This window comes from Serinus canaria, chromosome 1 (genome assembly GCF_022539315.1).
Source record: "Serinus canaria isolate serCan28SL12 chromosome 1, serCan2020, whole genome shotgun sequence".
Classification (NCBI taxonomy): domain Eukaryota; kingdom Metazoa; phylum Chordata; class Aves; order Passeriformes; family Fringillidae; genus Serinus; species Serinus canaria.
The window spans coordinates 44,436,929-44,459,704 of NC_066313.1; the positions used below are offsets into that span (position 1 = coordinate 44,436,929).

At 37.6% G+C, this 22,776-nt stretch overlaps 1 protein-coding gene across 3 annotated transcripts in view; it reads left to right on the forward strand.

Moving 5' to 3' along the window:
- The window catches only part of TNFRSF19 (TNF receptor superfamily member 19), a 57,428-nt gene that overhangs the window by 3,681 nt on the left and 30,971 nt on the right, over positions 1 to 22,776 (forward strand). Inside the window, exons 1-5 of one of the 3 annotated variants that reach the window (XM_030234770.2) lie at positions 1,697 to 1,757; positions 8,362 to 8,450; positions 9,009 to 9,119; positions 18,452 to 18,630; positions 21,289 to 21,374. In XM_030234770.2, coding sequence (XP_030090630.1) covers positions 8,385 to 8,450; positions 9,009 to 9,119; positions 18,452 to 18,630; positions 21,289 to 21,374 — 442 coding nt within the window. In that variant the 5' untranslated portion in view covers positions 1,697 to 1,757; positions 8,362 to 8,384. Of the gene's footprint in view, positions 1 to 1,696; positions 1,758 to 2,111; positions 2,306 to 8,361; positions 8,451 to 9,008; positions 9,120 to 18,451; positions 18,631 to 21,288; positions 21,375 to 22,776 lie in introns of those variants that run through there. The other 2 variants (XM_050980866.1, XM_018908505.3) reach the window with 2 other exon arrangements.

Genomic DNA, 22,776 nt, shown 5'->3' on the forward strand with positions numbered 1-22,776 from the left:
GCTTTAAAACAAGTATCTGAAACATACATGATGATTCTACTAAGAAGGACTCACTCAATAGTTTCACTGGTGGCTCCAGAAAACAGATAACATACAAAAGATTGTCTGTAAATGCTGAGACTGTGTTCAATGCCCAGTGCTGTGCAGCAGCTGCTATTCACAACAGATGGGCTGCTGTTGCGCAGCAGCATGCCATTCCTCACTGAAATTCCAGCCTCTTGCAGAGCTCCTCCTGGCAAGGGTCCTGAAGCAAAGCTCTTCTTTGAAGGCACTTTAGAAGAGAATTACATGAAAACCCCTGTACATTCAGAGTTGTTTGGGTTTTATAATTGGAAGCAACTAGTTTTGCAGCAATCATTTCTCTCTTTGCATACAGCTTGCTGGATTTCAATAGGCACTCCTTGTTTTTAGAGAAGCCCTTTGGCTGGTGATCTTCAAACTTTTTTGGTGAGGAGATTCAAAAATTCTGTTGATTTGAAAATGCTTTACCACCCAGTATAATAATTTGTTCATTTTTTCAGAGCCTAACCCTGTTCCTTGTGTGTCTATACAGTTGTCTAGACTGTAAGTGGATCATTAACTTTTTCATTAGAAGTAAAACTAATAATCTGAAATCACTGCAGCAGCAGTACTTTTACCAAGGTCTCCAAGACTAGTTTCACAATGTTGGAGCATCACTAACTTCAGAAAAGCTCCTAATTTGTGTCACAGTAAGTCGCAGTAACACCCAGCCTAGCAACTATGAAAAATTTACTATCCATGAAGGGCTGGATTTCTCCATTTCTCCATAGATACTCGCATTTTGTACTGATACTGTGCTTACAGCTGGGTGACTTATTACCTGCAGAATGGATAAAATATTTCAGTATAGAATATTGGATGGATAAAAATATTATGGATAAAATATTTCAAAATATTTTGTTCTGAGCTAGCAAGAAAAAAAGGCTACTCAAGAAAGGAGAATTTGCAATGTGTTGTCAGAAAGCCTCTGTCATGCTTTTTGGGCAGGAGAGGTGGAAAGGGCTTTGCTGAATTACAGGGACTCACTGCACACTCACCTGAACATGGCCAAGAGCCAGTACCTTTAGAACAGTCCAGCAGCCACAAGCCTGAGCTCCCTCTGAGGGGCATCAGCAATGCCAAGGCTGCAGTCCCAACGCCGGGCAGCATATGGCAGCAGAGGTGGGCACAGGAGTGCCCTGCTATCCTGTCCTCCTGGTGGGATAAAAGGGACACCACCCTCTCAGTTGTGATTCACCCTTGCTTCACACCAGTGGTAGGAGGCACACACCCCACTTGGGACCTCCCAGTGCGGACACATGGCGCCATCCATCCATCCATCCATCCATCCATCCATCCATCCATCCATCCATCCATCCATCCATCCATCCATCCATCCATCCATCCATCCATCCATCCATCCATCCATCCATCCATCCATCCATCCATCCATCCATCCATCCATCCATCCATCCAGCCATCCATCCATCCATCCATCCATCCATCCATCCATCCATCCATCCATCCATCCATCCATCCATCCATCCATCCATCCATCCATCCATCCATCCATCCATCCATCCATCCATCCATCCATCCATCCCATTGGCTGCCCGCGCTCAGCTGACGGGCCCGGGGCGGGGCGGGCGCGGCGCGGCGTTGCCGGGGTGACGGGGCGCCCGCCGAGGGGAGCCGGCGGCGGCGGCGGCGGCGCTGCGGGGCGAGCGCTCCTGGGCCGGCCGGGGCGGCCGTGTCAGGTGGGTGCGTGCGGCAGCCGGGCCGCGGAGAGGGGCGGCCGCGGGGGAAGCGGCGGCTCCGCCGGGGCACCGCGGGCTGGCCGGGCACCGTCGCCCCGAGGCCGCCCCACCTGGCACCGAGCCGAGACGCCCGCCCCTGAGGCCCGCGGCGAGCTCGGTGATGGCAGCGAGCTCGGTGATGGCAGCGAGCTCCGCGGAGAGCGCAGGCTGCGGGGGCGCGGGGAGGGCTCGGCCGGGCCCCGGCATCCCCGCGGCCGCTCCGGCTCTGCCGCTCCGAGCCGCCCCCGCGGCGTCCCGCGGTGGGTACGCGGGGCACGGCGCAGCCACGGAGCCGCGGCTGCTGCGGCTGGTGGGTTCGGCAGGTCTCGACAGCCCTGGAGTGGCTGCTCCACGCCCCGGAGTGCGGCGAACAAAAAGCCCTTGAAAGCCGGGCTTTCATGTTCGCAAGCGCTTCTCGTGTCTGCTGCGTTAATAAGCTGCTGTTTGCTTCAAACAATATTAGAGCTGGAGTTGAAGGAATAGGAGCTCCCTACTTTTTCTTTTGGCTGGTAAGAGGTTTAAAAGCTCCAATTACAGTTCGGTTTAGTGAAAAGGTTTTGATTGTTTGACTTCCTTTCCTGTCTCCATTTAATCTGACCTTGGACCGAAAGCTCTACCTGATGTTTGTGAAAAGTCTAAATACTTATTTACCACCTTTATATTTACAATACTTTAGAAGGATGCTTTTATCAAGTTTATAAAGTGGTCCAGTAGTCTTTAATATGAGTAAGTGCCAAATTGATTCAATCTGTAGGCAGGCTTCTTAACTTGTGCATAATCTCTTTCAAGCACACCTTCACCATCAGGTGTAAAGCGAGTTACTTAGGTGTGTTACCTGGTAGCTTGTTACCATAAGAGAAGAGGGTTGGGTTTTTGGAGTGGGTTTTTTTGTTGTTGGTTTTGATTGGTTGTTTGTTGCGGGTTTTATTGTTTCTTTTAGACCTAGAAGTAAACTTCTTTATTAGTTTACTAGTAAGATGCTTAAAATGTCTGTTAAGGTGGTAATAAGTCACTTTTTCTCACTTTCAACAACTTGCAATCTTAGCATAAGAGAATGGTGTGAATGAAAGTAACTTGTGTCTGTGGTTTTTAAGACGTTGCATGCCATCCAAAACTGCTGAAGGCTGGCTGGATAAATGTAGCATATTGGCATTGCACCATTGCAAGGTGCATTAACCAGCCCGATGCTTTATAATTCATGATCCCTAAAACTTACTTTGAAAAAGAACTATTAGTATATTTTGGTGTAAGTGAAGTATGAATATAATACTGGCGTTCTCAATGTATTACTTATTCACGTATCTGAGTACAAAAGTGGAAGTGCATTTTGATGCTGAGCTTTCATCTAGCAAACCAGTGTCTCCTAGAACTTGAGACGGGGGAGATGTATTAAACAGAAGGAGCAACATTTTTTTTACCACAGTTTTGATGTTGTGTGAGTAGGCTCATCAGCTTTGGTGAGAGTGGGAGTTCTTGTGTGAATCACAGGCTCTGATCCTCTAAAATGCTTTGTTTATGTGTAGGAAAAATGTTGCCACATTGCACCTTTGTTACACTATTTCACTCTAATATCTAATTAATGATAAGCTGGGTATGTTGAAGAACACAAACGATAAACTGCTCTATCACCATTATTCCTGTAAAGACAAGTACTTCAATTAATGTAACTTGTAGTGTGTGGTACTCAGAAGCAGCACAGATATTTCCTGGCTGTGTCTTGTGGCCCTGTCTTCTTCTCATCTCCCCCAGCCCCTAAAATACATCCAAGTGTTTTTGATCACCAGCAAGATTCTGACTGTAATCTGCTACCTCTGTCTTTACAAAATTTGATATAAATCCATAGCAGCCTAATGTCATACATTTCATGTATGGCAGGTTCGTAAAATACAGATCTTTTCAAGGTGATATTTTTTGTGATGAATGTGCCCTAACTGACAGTATGGAGTTTATTCCCCCACATTTCTTGGAAGAGTTGGAGCAAATGCGGTCAGACAAGACCTCATTTACTTCACAAAAGGGAAGACTACAAGAGTTGTGGGCAGGGTGTAAGGGGAAGGTGTTCTGGACCTGTGAGACAGAAATAACAATGGGCAGTGCTGTGGTGGAAGTTCTTGTCCCTAACTTGCTCCCTTGCTTTGTCTTTGTCATTGCAGCAGCATGAGTACTTTCCCTTCTCTTGTTTCTTGCCCCTGGGGCACTGACTCTGCTAAAGCCATCTGCCACTCCTTGTTTTATTTCGTGAAGTTGACAGCTGCGGGTGGGAAGTAGGTGGTTAGAAAGGAGCTGAGACCCTATTTGTTGGATACCAGAGACCTCTGTTGGCAAGATAAGATGGTTATATTTTCATCCCTCTTTCTTACCCAGAACTTCTCAGAGTACTCTGAGTGTTATAGTGTGTGGAAAGTGTAAGTAAAATCAAGTAAAAATACCAAATCAAATATGGAAATTTCAAAGACCTGGCTGTGCATTAACTGAGAATTCACAACTTCATGTGAAGTTGGCAGTCTTCACCATTTCTGAAGTTTCCCTTAGAAGATGGATGATATTGACTTCAAAGTTTTGATGTTTCTGTGTCTGAGAAACCTGCTAGTCAGCCATAATTTAGTCATACTGCTTTGGTTCTTGAGGTGGTGTGTCTTTTACAGTGGAATTTGAAGTTTTTTGGAGAAAAGCACCCCATATTTTTTTGACATGGACTTTGAAATAAAATGATGAGTACTATTCAAGCAAGATGGTAAATGTAGGAGTAAATGTTAGAGGGCCATGGATTCTAGAACCCTCAAAGGCTGAAAGTTCTTACTTCCACAAGACATTTATTACATGTTTCTAATTTATTGTTTGACATGTCCCTCTTTATGCATATGCATAGTAGGCCCCAAATGACCTTAAAATTATGCAACTACATTTCCTAGTGCAAGTTCCCTATCCTGAGTTCAGTACATTACCAGTAATGATTGCTTTTCCTTGAGTATTTTAGGCAAGCATATTACTGTTAACCTAATAGGATGTTTTTTGGAATGATTTAGTGACCTCAAAAAACTCTGTCCACAGATTTCTTTCTTCTAATAAAGCTGAGTATAACTGAACTCAGTTTAATATCAGTATCTGGACAAGAGCAAATAGTCTTTAAAGGTATGGAACCTCTGTTTACTCACATGTGTTTTAGAGGCAAAAAACTTCTAATAACTTCTTACTTGAAAGCATGAGGTGAATGGCTGGTATCCAACAGATGTCCTAATGCCACTTGATGGCATGGGAGAAGAAATTTGCCCAATGGCAACCTATTATTAAGGGCTGCAGTCTCTGTTTTTTAAGCAGGACTTTTTACCAAACTGGAGATTGAAGCAGGAAACATGCAGCTGACACACTTGTCTCTCCTGTGGGACTTGCATTCAACACAATGAGTTATTAAAGTGCCTTTCAATTTTTATCAAAACGTTGTCATGAAAGAAGCATTTTTATTTGTCCTCTTAACAATTGTTATTTCTTGTACACTGGCTCATGTTAGTCAGTATAGAGTCTTTGGTGGTGTTTTGGCAGGAGTGGTGACAATGGGCACAATGATGGCATGATAGAGTACCACAGGCATTCTTCAACGTCTGCTGAAATTATTTAAATACCAAAATTATTTGGTGCTGCTGAAGTGCTCTGAAGTTTAATGTCCATAGACCTGCAGGCTTCTTTTGGAATCTTTATTGATGATAGAAGACTCATTATATAGAAGATATATCATAGGCCTAAAGCTGTAAAATGTCATGAAACTTGTAATGATCAGTCAAAAACCTGAACCTTAGTCAAGTGTAGGGTAAGTTGGAGAAGTCCTTGCTAGTTTGATGCCAGTAATGAAACGCTTGATTTTAAAAATTTACTCTGGGTTGTGGAACTCCTGGTGATTGGACTTGCCAAGGCTGTTATGAAGGCAGTAGATTTTCTTTTAAATAGAGAATATTTCACAGCTGCAATCAAATTTCACACCTAACTGTACAAACTTGTGGTACAGGATGGTTTGCCATGTGTTTTTTATGTTCTAAAAGTCTTTGAGATACTTGCTATAAGATCATCTTATAACACATAGGGCAATTCCAAAACTGAGATACAAGATCTAGCATGACCAGCAAGATTTTTAATATTGCTTTTTGTTCTGCACTGGCATTTGATTTTTATTCCATTGTGACTCCAGAATACTAAAAGATGAAAATACATAATTAGCTTTGTTTCAGTATTGATCTTGATAAGTTGTGTATATACTGATTTTTTAACAATATTAAATCTTCCAGTTATTGCATATTGGAGAAACAGTATAGGGGTTAATATACCTGGATTACATTAAGCTAGTATAGTTTTATTGTAGATAGTTAGTCTGCAGGGCAGTTAATTGGGCTGTTCCTAATTTGCTTTATTTTTTCCGTGCTTCAGGTGGCTTGCACAGAAGAAATAAGCCTCTTAGATTATGTTACAGCTCCATATTTTAGATCAGTAGGCTTTATTACAGCTCAGCAGTATTTTTTGTATTGAAAATTCAGTGTGAAACTTGACACAAAAATAAACAATTATTACACTTGTCAGTTTCTTTTTGATATGTTACACATCTGTTTTCAGAAGCAAATGTAAATATTGAAACTTAAAATGAAACCTACTCTTAACCTTGGGAAGAATCCTGGTTTTGAAGATTTGGTAGTATTCTAGAGATGGTCATAATTGCATTAGAACTGTATTATGATTTAGCTATTTTTTAATTACTAAGTAATACATATGACTTAGTAATCACTTGACATTCAAATGTAAGAAATTCAGTTATATTTACAACTTTATTTCCCTTTCACACTTCTGTAAAGATTTAAGTCCTGTAGCAATTAAGAAAGCACATGAAGTTTTTTTTTTTCCACTAAACAGTATTATGTGAAATAAAAAAGTTAATGGGGATTTTTCTCCCAAGTCCCATTAATTTCAGCATGATTCTTTGAATCAATATTTAACCAGTTTATTTCATTTAACTCTTAGGCTTTTAGCTTTTCTGTCTTGTCTTCTCTGAGTCAAGTGAAGTCAAGCTTGTTTTACAGGACTGCTTTTCTGTAATGCAGTGTAGAGTGGTTTATTGTGCAATGATTCTTAGTTATTTTTAAATTTCTTCATATATTACTCTTGAATTTCTGTAGCATTCCAAAGGGAATGAACGGCAAAATTGAACAGGATCAAAATTAAGACTTTCTTGATACTTATTTCAAGGTTACTGAAGTGCAAAGTGTCACAATTTGTCTCTTATCTAATCTGGTTTTACTTAGAAGATATTTGGTTACTTGTTGGCCAGTACATGATATAATGTATGGTGTGTGTATTTACCCATTTTCTATACTTCTAAAAACAGACCAGAAACATTTCTTGACATTTCTGAGTTCCCTTAACAGTATTTTTACTGTCTCTGTCCACCATTTGCTCTTTGCTATTACTAGAAATTGTTTTGTTCATGCAGACCTATTTTTTTCAGCATTAGAATTGTCAGCGTCTCATGACTTCAGAACTTTTAAAATTTGTTGACTCTCCTTTTTCATTTCTCTAGGTATCCTACAGTACTTTTTACATGTGTTTTGGTCATCCAGAATTATTTCTGAGATTTTTCCAGTTAATATTTCTTGCCTTAATTTTTTCCCCTCAGACTTAAAAAAGAAACCTGTGTCAAATACTAGATCTGTATGTATTTGTATTCCCTGAGAGTATGTCTTCTTTTTTACCCACGTTGGCATGCATTTAATCTGGTCATTGTCATTGGCCCACAGACCATTGCCATCACTAAGTGAGAAATAACCATAAAAATGTCATCTTGGCTTTCCTCTGGAGCGCTGTCTGACACATCTCTACCAACTCTGTTCTTTCTAGTAGACTTTTGCTCTTTTTACACTTCAAGATACAGCTTTTCTTAAAAATTATCAATAGTAACACTGAAGTATACTTTCTTCTTATTGATTAGAACTTGTTAACTAGGGTATGCATGCAATAAAATGTGGAATTGTGTGTTAATTATAGGTTTTGTTCATTCTGGTTGTATATTTTTGAAAGCATATTTTGCTTGCAGTCGTTCCATGTTGAAAAGCATTTTGCCACTGTTCTTAATGTTTTTCTCTGATATTTTCCCTTTGTTTTGGGTTCCATCCTTTCATTTGTCATTCTCTACTCTTAAATGATAAAAACAACATGATGTATTTGAAGAAATTTATCTTTGTCTGGTGATCACATGCTTAGTTGAGTGTTTAACAAGCAAGAAATATATGTTAGGGATGTTAGATTAATAAATGCTGATCTTCTGTAATCTGGACTGATAGCCATCTCTTCTTTTGAGATTTAAAACTATAGAAACTTTGTGTTTATTGTCATGTCTTCAAAAGGCATATGATTTTTAAAGCATGTGTTTGTTGGTTAGCAGCTTCCAGGAATCCATTTCAAAATGTTAATGGCATTGACAGACTGTATTTTGACATGGCAAGTGTTGTGAAGTATGATGGACACGTGACTTGTGCAATTTAAGCAATGTAAATATAATGATTTTCTTTTTCTTTTTATATTTTTCTAGGGAGAAAGGTTTAATCACAAGAAATGGATGCTAGAGGATTACAAAGAGATAATAAACTGAAGGTGCTTGTCATTTTTCTAGCGTATTTGGTAAGTTAAAGATTAATATTTTCCCCCATGTTGAAAAAATTGTACTGAACACAGAAACTGTGTCTTTTGTTTTACTCATCATTACTAACACTAAAGGTCTTCAAATGCTGCATGCAGACAATGCTTGCACATTTTACTGATTTGAGCTTAAGCTTGGTCCACTGATTCATATAATTTCTGGCTGCTCCTCATACACAAATACAAAATTTTACCTTGTGAGCCTCTTCATGGATGATGGAGTGGACCAGAACAGAAAATATAAGTGGATATAGTGCTGTGGAGGTGATGCTGCTTCACTTCAGAGGTGGCCATCTCTTACTCCAGTGTGCTGTACTTAGTTTAGGGGCTTGGAGGGTTCAGTTTATGGACAGATAGTAGCACAGAACAGAATTACCTTGCCTGCTCAGTGTACTTAACTCTGGCTTGCTGTAGAACTAAGGGTAATTAATAATTCAGAATGTTATTTTTAAGATCAGAACATGGTTTTATTTATCAGATTTAATATATTTTGATGAATTTACTTTTTTTTTGGTTTTGTTGTTGGTTTGGGTGTTTTAGCTAAGTAAGGTAATTTGTGAGACTGGAGACTGCAGAGAGCAAGAATTTAGAGACCAGACTGGAAACTGCATCCTCTGCAAACAATGTGGTCCTGGAATGGAACTCTCAAAGGTAAGGAAATCATGCTTTCTTGAACTTAATTTATTTCTGATAAGTGCATTTATGTATTTGATCTAAAATGATGGTTATCTGTACTTACATGAAAATAGGTACAACACTTCTGGCATTTGAGCCTTCTGCAGTTTTTCAAGAACCATGTTATCTCTTTCATTTTATATAAAATGCTCAGTTCAGAAAATGATGATGCCACTAATAAAGCAGGCAGTACCATCTGGATGGGCTCTCAAATTATTGTTTTAAAGGTAACAACAAAGGAGGGGAAAAACTACAAAGGGGAAGAAAAAAACTACAGGGAGTTAAGACTGGTTGTAACCTTACTCTGTAGAAGAGAATGTGAAAAAGTAATTTCAAACCAGTGATTGGTACAGACTGCTGACATAGAGACGCTTAATTTTTACAGTGCTGACATTCACAATCAATTCTGGATTTTAGGTGACAAAGTTTAAATATTTTATAAATGACTTTTTTGTCTTAGCAGAATGGTTTATAATAAAAAGCTCATAAGTAAATAAATACAGAATAAAATTCAAATAAGAGCTAATATATTTCCTTGGAACAGGAGGGAAATAGATGATTGTTCTGTTTTCACTAGATCTGTGGTTGGAGCACTTTAGGAAGCCAGATTCAGGCTTTAGGAAGTCAGGCTTGAACAATTTCTTTGTTTTACAATTCATTCAAAATGCTATAAACCTAATTCTAATCTTTATCCCATGTAAAGTAATTGAAAAAGTTGAGGCCAGAAAAATACATGATAATATTTAGAAAGCACATAAGAATTTCTTTTGATTTAATGGAGAAGGAAATACTATTGTGAATCTTATGCAATTGCATTTTGCTTTTATAACAGTTGCAGTTCTTCCAAAAGAAAAACCCATACAAGTTTTTTGAATTACTAGGATTTTAGGACAGTGTAAATGAATCAATGAAGATGAATGCTGGCTGTGATTACAGGCTGAGATTCAGTAGAATAGAAAGTTCACTTGGCAAAATTTTCAACAAAATTCCAAGTGTGAATGCAAGTCACAAGGGGGATCTTAATTGTTTTCAGTTCAGAGAAAGTAGGTGCATGAACAGGGATGGAGAACAATAAAGGAAAACATAGCTGAAAGGGAGGAATACGTTGGTATTCATTAACTCAGCTCCTGGAGGTGAAAGAGGCAACAAAATGTGTCCTGGGAGATTGGATGTCTTGAGGGAGCAAGAGTGTCCTGCCAGAGACCTGAGGATGGTAAGGCAAAGAGTGCAGGGTGGTGTCAGGAAGGGTGAGTCGACCTACCAAGAGTCATGCATGTGTAAAACCCTTTCTTGAGTGTCCAGCTCTAAACCCACATCTCACCCATTGCTGGAGTGTAAAGCTGTGACCCTGAGAGAACTGTGCAGTCAGATCCACCCCTGGGAGGTGGGGCCATAAAGAGCATGACATTTGCATGCAGAAGGGCAAACTCTGTCTTGTGCTTCTACTGATAGTGTAAAAAGGATGCAGAAGGTGGAATTTAGGGTGTTTAAGGGAATTTGAAATGTTCATTTTGAAAATTTTTTAACATGAACCGTTACTAAGTTTGGTGTGTATGTGTGTTCAAACTGCAGGGGGAAAAAGAAGCTTTCAGTTTATGGCTCTGTAGTTCCTATTATGTTCAGCTCTGAAAAAAAGCACAAGTTAAGTGTTGTGGCTTGTATGAGATTTGAAGGGATTTACTGAAATTGAGTGACACCTTTTCTCTATCTCTTGACCCCCTGTGGTGATTGTTCAGTGCATTAACAGAAATACTTGGTTTCACACTTCAGTGGGAATCCCTTTGTGTGTTGGGTAGCATTAGTTAGGGTTTAGTCATACAAGCAATGCTCTTAAAGCAGAGATTTAGACATGACTTACGACATGGGTGTGGTTTACTTTGGATTTTTTCAGATTGGCCTTAAATTTGAGAACTCAGATGTTCAAGGGGATGTTTTAATTTATAAAGGCACTTGTAAATATGTCACTTTGTAACAGTGGGCCATATAGTATATTATATAGTATAATATACTATATAACTATATAACTATATAAATATATAGTCAGATAATATACTTATCTAGTAGGCAAACAAAACCCAAAAGCATAAAGACTCAGACCCTCAGTAATTAGGCTCAATTGAATAAAGAAATGCTAAACTAAACCAACAAGATTATAGTTTGCAGTAGTACAGTATTGAAGTTATGGTTTTGCTTCACCTATTTTTGTTTACAGTCTGATAGTTTACAGACTGTTTACAAAACTGATAGGTTTTTTGTTTACAGTCCTGATTCTTCTAGGACTAGTTTGGTGGTTTTGAAAAAGGGAATGCTTGGTTAATTTCACTATGTGAGCAATTACTTGTCACAGACAGTAATAGGCTTACTTACTTAGTAATACTTTTTCTTTTATACTAGAAGTGAAATAACAGATTTTGTTCAAACCTAAGTGATTGGAATCATAATTTCCTATATAAATAGAGGTACAATTCTCTGTGAATCATAATGAAGGATGTGATGCTGTGGCTGTAACTGAAATGTGGTTGAAAGTAGTCATGTAGAACTACAGCTTGAAGCAACAAAAATGTAAAGTCAAAGGTCAGAATGCAAAGGGAAGAGGCCTTTAATGATACACTTGAAGTAATTTGCAGCCCAGGAGAAGTTTTGTTTGCTTGGGTTTTTTTACATATGAGAAAGTAATGATATAATAATGCTTTATAATATTTAATAACAGTTTCTAACACTAAATAATGTGTCAGTTTTCCTATTAAATATTTAGTGCTCCTGGATAAAACTAGCTATACTGCTGGATGTGTGAGCATGATTGTGTGTCTAAGTGTATAGTAAAATGCAATGTTAGTGGTGAGGTTTTTGGTTCAGTTCCCCCTGAGTGTTTGAAGAAATTGACAGACAGGTTTCATTTTTATATTTGTACACAAAACACATCAGCCTGTATTGTTGAATTCAAAAGCCCAACTTTTCTCATCTTGTGTATGAGAAATTACTTTATCTGTTACAGTCTAAATATGTAATTTTTTTTCTTGTCATGACTGACTTTACTAAAATACAGGGCAAAAACCCAGCTGTACAGACTCCATATATGTATGTGTCTACATACTTATGTATATATACTTATTTTGACAACTTCAGTTAGATATATTTTACTTTGTTGCTATACTCTATGAGCATTTCACCTTTCTAAATGAGGAAATGCTGTTGCCCTTTCTCAATTTGTACATGAGACACTGACGTAAATCAACTTGCCCGTGGTAATGCAGGAATATTTTGGTAGAACAGAGCAGACAGAGGCCATAGTGTGTAACAGAAGCTTTCTCTTCACAAGGCACCACATGGACAATACAAAGGGTGATGGACACAAATTGTACCAGGAGAATCTTTTTTTTTTATAGTGAGGACATTCTTTGACTGAATTAATTTCCCTAGAGTCCCCATCACTGGGAGCTTTTGGGGTGCAACTGGACAGGGTGCTAGATCATCTCAGATCAGGTCCCTGACCCATGAAAGTTTGCTTCAGATGTTCTTTCAAGGTTCCTTCTAACCTGCCTGTTCTGAGATTCAATGGTGAGTCTTTTAATTTTGGTTGCAAACCAGTGCTCAGTCTATTGGATTGATCTTCCTCTATTGCTAAGCAACTTCAGACACCCTTGATAGCATGAAACAAAACAAAACCAGAAAAAAAACCAGCCTTATTTTATGTCACTAATTCTGAATCTAGACCATTCTTTTCAGCTTTTGCTGTAACAGTTTAATGGGGCTCTCTTTTTCAAAACTGTTTATGAAGTAATTTATTTTCCTTCACAAATAAGAAAGAAATAGTACCACCCTCAGCTTTTCCTTTCTGATGGCCTACATGCTGTTCTAACAGCAATGCTGCAATGTTACATTAGCTTAGAACTAAAATCCATTGATCACTTATGTTCACTGTATTTTTATTAAGTACTTTTAACAAATTGCATCAGAAGAAAGGAAGATTTGTTTTTGTATCAATGGAATTGATGGGGAAGAGAGTAAAAGCTGCTTCCCATTTTTTTTTGCTTCTATTTGTTAATTTAAAAAAAAATCCCTGTATAGCCTTTTCTTTTCATAAACATGTCTTTGGTAATGTTTGTGAAGCTGTTGAATCACTGAATTAGCTTAGTTTTCAGTGTGGGCAGTCTTTGTTTCATGTTATTTTTTTGTAGTTGTTTGGGGGTTTTTGTTTGGTTTTTCATGTTTTTTTCTTTTTTTTTTGTTAAGCAGTGCTTTCTTCTGGGGTGGGAGACTGAAATGGTTGTGTTGATTCAGAAGGAAGTGTTTGCTTCATGTTGCTCAGCATTATTGCATTTCTCATTCACTTAGTACACAGCAAAGCATCACATAGTTAAGCCCAAATCATTTAATATCTTTTATCCTTAAAGTGGCTTCAGTTTGCCAGTGCCTGAATAGTCATTGGTTTGGCTTGATAGTAACAACCTTTCATCCTATCTTATATATGTTTCTGAAATAAATCAAGCCTTATATATCATTGAAATTTATATGAATCACAGTTAATGCAGAAAAAAAAAATGATGTAGTTGGTGTTTCAGCCATTTTCTTAAAGATGTTAAAGTATGGAAATGGAAGTCCTTCCAGTCCTTTCACCATCATTTTTTAAAGTTATCAGCTGAGCCAGTGCACTGGGGACAGTATATGTCAAGGAAGGAATAGAAAGCAAGAGGTGAAAGGGAGAGTGCCTGAAGCCAGCACTGCCACCACGTAAGCCAAGATAAAAACTGTCCCTGAGAGACAGCTGCTGGGACAGAGGCAGCTTGAGGGTTGCTGAGGTGGGGCTGTGTATCACAGCTGGCTTCCTTGTACCAGGTGTATGGTGAGGAAAGAGAAGACTTGTATGATTCTCAGAAAAGGAATTAAACAGGCAGGTAGTGTTTGAAGCTTCTCCTGGATGTGACACCCAAGAGCATCGGAGTGCTGTGCTGGGACTGACGGGTTGTCACAGTGAAGAGAGCAGCTGCTGCCATGTTTAGCAGTCACTCTCAAATTTTCAAAGCAAGAGAGCTGCTTGTGGGGAAGCCTGCCAGGTCTCAGCTCAGGAGAGGCCAGCATGTGTTTCTGGAAACTGGAGCAGCTGCATGTAGGCATGTCAAATCATCCCCACCAAGAATGAAACTTTTCTGACCCTGGCTGTGCACTTTGACACAGCAGCTAAGTCTGATGTTTGCAGCATGCTGCTGCAGCCTGTCCTGCTCAGAGACTTCTGCTGATAGATCCAGCTCATTATTGGATTCTAGAAGAGGCTGACCCACAGCCTGAGGTTCTTTAGGAAGCTAAAACTGTGTGCTATTTAAAAAGGCCATGTACTCAAAGGTATTAGGAAAAGCTTCATTTCCCAGCACCAGTGTAGTGCCACAACCTGTTAAATGACCCGACACCAATTAAGTGTCTTAATGCCTGGAAGACTTTTTCTTGAGAATACCAAGTATTCCTGTAATCATCATGGCATAAGTGGAACTGCTTTGGCTGTGTTGTCTAGGGATTTACATAGTTTGTGGATAATCAGTGGAACTAGAAACAATTCTAAAATATTCTTGCAGATTATGATCTTAATGATGCCTGAAAGCATTTTTTTAAATGAAATTTGAGGTTATTTTAATTGAAATAATGTTTAAAATCTAATTTACTCTTCATTTACTGTCTGTGTTGGATTCAACTTTTAGGGAAAAACCGTACCACTTAACTCCAGTACCCTTTATAGTCTGCTCAACTTATAGTTGGTCTGTCTGGATCAATGTTTGGGTAGTACATGGTGAAGGAAAACTTTAACAGTGGCCTGGTAGTTCTTGAAGAAGTGTCTGCATTATTCTGTGCTTTTAATATTTTTAGCTAGAAACAAAATTATGAGCTTGTTAGCTAGGATGCTACAGATTCCTGGGCAGCCTTGACCAGTCACCCCACTTGATACCTCAGTGAAACACCTCTGAACAGAGTTGTTCTGGAGATACATAAATTAAAGGTCAAGAGGTGGCACATTACTGTGGTAGTGAAAGCTGTACAGATATCAAGAAAATTGAGGTGCATTTGAATTTTGAAGATTTTTTGGTAGTTAACTTGAACTCAATTTCATAAAGAAGTGTTTGAGTTTTATGGCTTGTCCTGCGTATCTTTTGAGAGAGAAAATTTTTATTAATTGAAGAGGGAAAGTAGAAAGGGAGGAGTGTGCTAAGTGTTCTTCACAGAAAGCTTTGCAACAGCAAAAATAAAAGCAGCAGATATTTGTGCTCTTTTTTTTTTTTTCTGGCACAAAAATAAAAAATGTCCTTTTGAAATCTGACTGATCACTATTACAAATTTTATTTCTCTTTTCTGCAGTTCTGAGGTCAAATGCCACAGGAGATGAGCTCTCTTTTAAAGTTAAGAGTGGGAGGATGGAGAGGGTGAGGGGGAGTTGGGAACTATTCAGATCTCATCAGCCATATAACTTGACAGCTTTGTGAATAGAACACAGATAAAACTGGTGCACATCAGTTTTGCACATGCACTGATAAAAAATGAACAGTCAATTTTTTGTATCTTTGCTGGACTGCTGAACTATAAAGTCCAAGATTTCAAAGGGTTTGGATCCATCATCTAAATCATATCCTTCAGTTTGGGGAATGTGGTTAATTATGAGTACAGATCTTTTTGAAATTCTGCCTGGTTTACAAGCTTAAATATTTATTTGCACCTGCCAGGCAGTTAACTACCTCAAATATTATGGGAACAGAAAAAGCACATACATAAAGTTTTAGTTGTTATGAATTGGTATCTGTGGAATTCCTGGCAAGGACTTAGAAACCATCTTTGAAAAGATGGGAGACTGTAAATTCCTTGGGCAGAAGATTTCTTTATGTTGCATCCCATTTTTATAAATTTAAAGTAAACCATTCCATGATGCAAAGGATCACGAGGATGTGTCCATACATCCAGCTATAGCAAAGCAGATCTGATCTAGAGACAATTTACTCAGCTTTGGTAGTTTGGGCCAGTGAGTTAAAGTGTTTAATTCTAACTTTTTTTTTTCCTGCTTGTTTTTGATCCAAAGCTTCAAAGGTAGTCTGGGAAGGAAAACTTATAATTAAGTTAATTCAAGCCTTATATTTGAAAGTTTGATAGGACTTGGGAGGGACTGATTCCAAGTGATTTATCAAAAGATCCAAATGTAAATTTTTTAACTGAGTGGTATAATATAATCCATAATGCTACTGTTTGGATAAGCTAACTAGAAAGAGTAGGTATTTAGAAAGAGTGTGTTAAAGATTAATGATATTCAATGAAAAAGTTTATTTAGACTTAGGGAGAGCAAAATCTAACCCAAGTTTGTCTGGTTCCAGTCCCTAGTGGTAATCATCTAGCTTTGTGTACAGTCTTACAATTACATAAATGAAATGCAGTGTAAAAATTAACACAGGAAGATACAGCTGAAACTGACATGGCTTTGACATTGATTCCTAGTAGAAACTTGTCAATTTGAAATAAAATTGTATAAAATGCTCTATATCTGAGGTAAGTAAAGAAAGAAAATTAATATTTTTATATTTTTTAAATCTTTTTGCCTACAAGCTTCAATATGGTTGCAGTATATCACAGGAGGACCGTGCTGTACAGTGTATGAAACTGTAGGATGATTTTTGTTTTTGTTACTAGCTGCAATGATTTCCCTGTCTGCTCCTCCATCTGAAAAATACTCAGTAGTAACAAACTACATTTCAGCTAAAAGAAAACAAAACAAAAACTAAAAAAATTGACTAAGTTTGTGGATCTAGAGACTAAGTTCATGGACCTATTTTTACTGTCTTTTTGTAATTGCTTTCATAAATTTTTCATTTTCTACATACTTAAGGGCTTGTTCCTCAGTGGAGAGTGAAGTTTTTTTCTTAGGAAAGAGTAAAAGTAAAAAGGAAAATTAAAAATTCTTAGAATGTCCTGTAAAATGCATCTGAAGTTGTTTGTTGTTACTTTACCGTTTCAGGTTAGAGGCCTATTGGCCAGCTTGATCACAAAGCTTCTCCCATAGATGCTTTCTCAGCACAAAACCTTGGAGAATCCAAGTGCGTTGGATCTTAGAGAATCTGAGAGTGTTTCTGAAATTTAAAAGCTTTTGTTTTTTTTCTGCAGATTTGGTTAGGTTGGTGACTTTGGAAAAAGTTTTTTATATGCTTCAAACATGTGCATGTTTATGTGCATCAAACTGGTGGAAACCTCCTATGAAGTTGCCCTAGTTGAAGATTTCCTGCAGCTATCCCACTGGGAAGATGCCCTATTCTTCCACTGAAAATACATAGGAGAGCAAGGTCCCCATATTGTGCCTTTCCTAATTAGTTCTTTCTGGCAATTTGTTGTGTTCCCCTTGCAGTTTTGTGGTGTATCTCTAATGCAGCAAATCGAACTTCAGCTACTGAGCAAAATTGATAGGATATTTGGATGATAAAAGGGAATAGCAGCTCCTAGTAACTTGGTAGCTCCTAAGAAGTTGATTGATAGTTCTTGGTAATCAGTTCATAGGATTCAGTCCCCAGACTTTTACATATGGCTTGGTGTTTATCTTTGCAGCTTGTCCATTGTATTAGGTGCCCTTTTGCAAATGAATGGAAATGATACCTTTAAACTGCTAAATTTGGAAGAAATAACCAACCATGACAATATTACTTGTATACTAAAATATTGTGCTTCCCTGTGATCTGCAGATCTGTTAAACTTTTCTGACAGTTTGAGAACTGTTAGAGCTCTAGTGGGTTGAATTTTTGAGATTCTTAGTGGCTAAGCAACATTTTGTGCCTAGCTGATGGTCATTAGCCAGCTCTGGTTTATTTGGTAACAGAAGTCCTAAGCTTTTGAAGATCAATGCACTCTCTTTGGCAATTAACTTTGTTCACCTTAGCTATGAACCTTAATATCAAAGTGCTTCTTTGCTGTTTTTGTAACTGAGTAAGTGCCTTCATACTTCACTTGTCCCAGTTTCTTCGCTTTCACATGACTGACCTAATTAAAAAACAGACAGCTCAATAATTCTACCATAAGCTAGTAATAATGAAACTGTGGGAGTCCTTGAAGCCCTTTATCATTCAAATACACAGTGGTTTCATGAATAAAGTGGATGACTAAGTATTACTTATAGAAGTAAGGGAGATTATTAGCAGTGGAAGACGCATTTGAACTTGCTGAAAGGCTGGCTTTTGTCTCGAGAAAGACGTACTCTCAGTAATAATTACAGCAGGTCTTCATTTTATCCCAGCATTCTCTTCTTGTTCACGCTTTCAGTGACTGAATAGCTTGCTATTGCTTGTTAATCCCTGCAGGAATGCGGCTTTGGATACGGGGAGGATGCACAGTGCATGACATGCAGGCCAAACAGATTCAAGGAAGACTGGGGCTTTCAGAAGTGCAAGCCCTGTCTGGATTGTGCCTTGGTTAACAGGTTTCAGAAGGCCAACTGTTCTGCCACCAGCAATGCACTCTGTGGGGACTGCTTACCAGGGTAAGACTGTTTCTGAAGATGAGACTTGAACAAATTCTAACCCAATTTACATTAAAATTGCTTGTTCATGTTTTCTGGATAAATGTTGGTACCCTTTGTGTATGTATGAAGGTCCTGTGTTCTAATCTTGGCCTTACTGTATTATCCCAACACATCATTTCTGAATTGCAGGCATAATTATCTACAAAAATGGTTTGATAATTACCTACTTGGTCTGTGCAAGTATTGTCTGTACATCACCTGAGCAAAATACCTCAAACAGTGTTACTGGTGACTTAGTTCATTGTTATAAACACATAAACATTTGAAAACATACACTGCTCCCTTCTTCCAAAATTATCACGTTATTTGCTTGCATTTTTTTCCCTCCTTAGGTCAATGCCTAATAATTCTCATGCACATAGATTCTTAGGTCAAAAGCAGTGGTTGTGGTTTACTGTCTGAAATTTCTTTCACCTTTCTTTTTTTCAAAATTCATAAAGCATGATCCTAGCTGAAAATCATAAATTAATCTGAAAGAATTGTTTGCTGAAACTGTTATAAATCAAGAGCTGTGCTTCATTTGTTGTCCTGTCATCCCAAAACTCTGTTACTAATTTTCTGTGTTTGTACTATTAAATCTTAAGAATTCTAAAAGGCTATTCTTTACATTGCTGCCAAGTTCTGATATTAGAAACACCTGCCATGAATTTGTAAAAAGACATTTTTGTTGCTTTTTTGAACTGGTAATTTAACTGATAGGAGTAGTGTATGAGAACTGATTTGTAACAGCCTTTGTATTTTCAGAGTATATATTTCAGAAATGCTTAAAAGTTCATACATTTGTTTAGTATCTATATTTCAACTGTTTTATTTTATATATATATATTTTTTTTAAACTAATTTTTTTAATACCAACTGTCAAATACCTGAACACTGTTGAAGCTTCTGCCATTGCTCCTTCTCAATCTAGAGGTGAAATCTCTTCATTTAAAAGCACTTAGTACAGGTTTGGTAGCTAATCTTAGCTTAAGTCACTGTACAAGAAAGTGCAGCCCCAGGCATTATAGATGTTACTCACAACCACTTTTGGTACTACCTGCAGCCACATGGTAAATTGATTTATGCTCTTATAGCATAATAATGTGAAAGTATTGTAGGGCTTACTTGGTTGTCAGCAAGGAGAAGATGTTCTTCCTCTGTAAACAATATAAGCTGAATTTTGGAAAATGAGAAAGGATTAAAAAAGAAGCCACATTAGGACATGAATTAAAGGTAAAGCTCAACTGGAGGACATGGGAATGCTTCTCAGTATTCCAGTCAAGAATGTCTCCTAGATAGGTGTGTTGGGTATGTTTTAAAATGAGAGCTGCTTCTACAGCCCGAGTTTTCTGGCAGCAAAGCTGGAAACAGGAGGAAGGAGGGAGGGAGTCATGGCCATGGCAAGGGTAGTCACGGGACACCTGGTCTGGATAGTCTGAGCAACAGAACTTTAAAACACACCACTACTCATGCCTGTCCTTTAGTTTAGATGCTGCCCAAACAAATGGAGGATACAGGCAGGCTAACCAAAGAGTTTAACTGACGTTCTACCTCTCAGCAGCCTTATTTATTTCTATTTAGCATGGGTTTGCAACGTGCCATTCTCAATTGTTCAACTTCAATATACTACAGTGAACATGTCAGCTAAGAACAAATATTAACACATTTTGTTCAGAGTAAATGATCACAGTGACCCCTTCAGTCTTGAAGCCTATGGATCTGTTTCTGTTCACATTGATAAAGTGGGAGTTTCTTGAGCAGTTGGAAAGCTGTTTGCATTAGCTGATAAAAGCTTCATACTCTAATGACATTTGCAGTGTTAGGAATATAACATCAGTAGAGTTAGTACCTTTTACTGAATGTGCCACTACCACAGGAAAAGTCCAGGTACTCATCTTGAGCAGGCCACTGCTGCTGATTCGGTCTTAGTACTTTGTAATGGTTGGAAGACAGACAGACCTATTTGATTAGGAGCTGTAGGTAAGTTCTTAGAGGATGTCATACATAAAAATTTGAAATACAGCATTCTAAAGTTCTGCTTTTCCTTGGTGCTGCTCTTGTTCCCTGATTGGGAATGTAGGGTTTTGCCAGTCACTGTAGTCAGTATGATTTTCAAACATTAGCTCAGTAATAAAGTTCTTGAAGGGTCTTTAAATAAAATGTCACTGAAATCCAGCACGTTATATATTTTTAGAGGTGATAATTACTTTGTAATATGTGGATCAATCACTTCCCTTTTAGTCTTTAGACATGTAACTAAGCTTGCATAAGGTAAGTTCTTAATGGGTGTCATTAATGTGTGTTGTGATCTGTGTGGAAAATGGGATATTGATTTCTGTCCTAAATCTCCAGAACTGTTTATTTCTTCTGTGAATATAAGGTTATAGAGACCATGCATTTGGACTAACAGATCTAGATGTTTTCCTCAATTTATTTTCAATCTGTCTTGTCCTATTAATTAATAGCTACTGTACTTTTGTTTACTTTTATTTTCTTCTGTTTCCTGATTGTTTGCATTGAGACTCAGATTGACAAAACTTGCAGTTATAGAAGATTTTGTTTCAACACCTGAATTATTTTGTGAAGAATAATAACTGGTTTCAATTAACTATTTTTTCACATTCTTCTATCTTCTAGATTTTATAGGAAGACCAAGCTTGGAGGCTTTCAAGACATGGAATGTGTTCCTTGTGGTGATCCTCCTCCTCCTTATGAGCCTCACTGTAAGTGCTGGTTTTCCTGTTTTCTCTTTTAGCTTTAAAGCCTGGCAAAAAAAGAAAAAAAATCACAGTTACAAACTCTTTTTAAATTAATTTCATTGTTAGTAAATGATTTTGTTCATACGTTTCAGCAGGTCCATCACTATCATTGAGAAGTTCCCACAAATAGCCAGTCCCTTGTGGATAAACATTCCTGTCCACCACACGGTCAGGGAGTCTTGATTCCACTTCTGATCTTGTCTTATGATTTTTTTAATTTCTGTGTTAATGCCAAAAGAAAAGCAATCTTCCTAGACCCTCTGAAAACTATCAGGTAGGGTAGTATCCTTTCCTGACATCCAAAAAGGTATTTGTTGATCCATTTACAAATGACTTTTATACCATGGTTACAGTGAGAGAGAACCAAATAGATAATAACTTTATATTCTTGTATACTGTTAAAAGGAAGTAAGTAATTGGTTTGTCTATTTGCTTTTTGCCAATGAGAGAATTAGAATCTCTTCAAAAGGAGAGAACCTCTTTATTCTGTAGCAGAAGCCTTGTTACCACTTCTTCCAAGACTGTTGGTGGTCTACATTGCATCATGTTTTTAATTCAATGAAAAGAGTAAACTATTCTTTTTGTGTTTATTGCTGTCTACTTTATAAAATAAAATATACATGTGATTCAAAATAATGATGTAAAAAATCTTGGGGTTACTTGTTTGTTTCTGTAATAGTGAAGTTATATTTTAGAAGTTTTTTTTCCTCTAGTTGAAACTGGAACATTTGTTTATAGAAAGAATAAATTGCCAGGGTCCTGAAATACTTTATGCTACTTTAATAAATACCCACAGTTTCTTATAAATATACTTTTTTTTAAATTGTGTAAAATTAAAATAGAACCAAGAGTATACTATTGTGCATTAAACCCATATTTTTCAATAGTTTTATATTGTATTAACTTCAATGAAACAATTCTTCTTCAGCATTTCATATATTGCTTAAATAGTCTTTTTCAAACAAACCAAACTTCCTTCTTTTTTTTCCATCCCAGTTTTAGTGCCTTTTGGGTAATAAACTTCTAAAACCAGATTTTCAAACATTTTCCACATCAATGAAAACTTTTACTTTTAAGGACTGCAAGACTCAAAGCCAGTAAATCAGAGAATAAGTCAAATAAGTTCTAGTGTTTGCAGCAGTAACTCATGCCCGTGTATAACATAAGCCTAGAAAGTAAATTCAAAAATGTTTAAGTATTTTTGTAGTCTAGACAATATCTCAGAGTGTTTAGAAAGAATGTTCTTCATATCAAACACTGTTGGGTTCAATGCCAAGAATGAAATGCTGATCTCAACTTATTGAAGTAAATCACTCAAATTCAATGAGTTGCAGAAGTTATTTCTAGACAGAGTATAGACATGCCA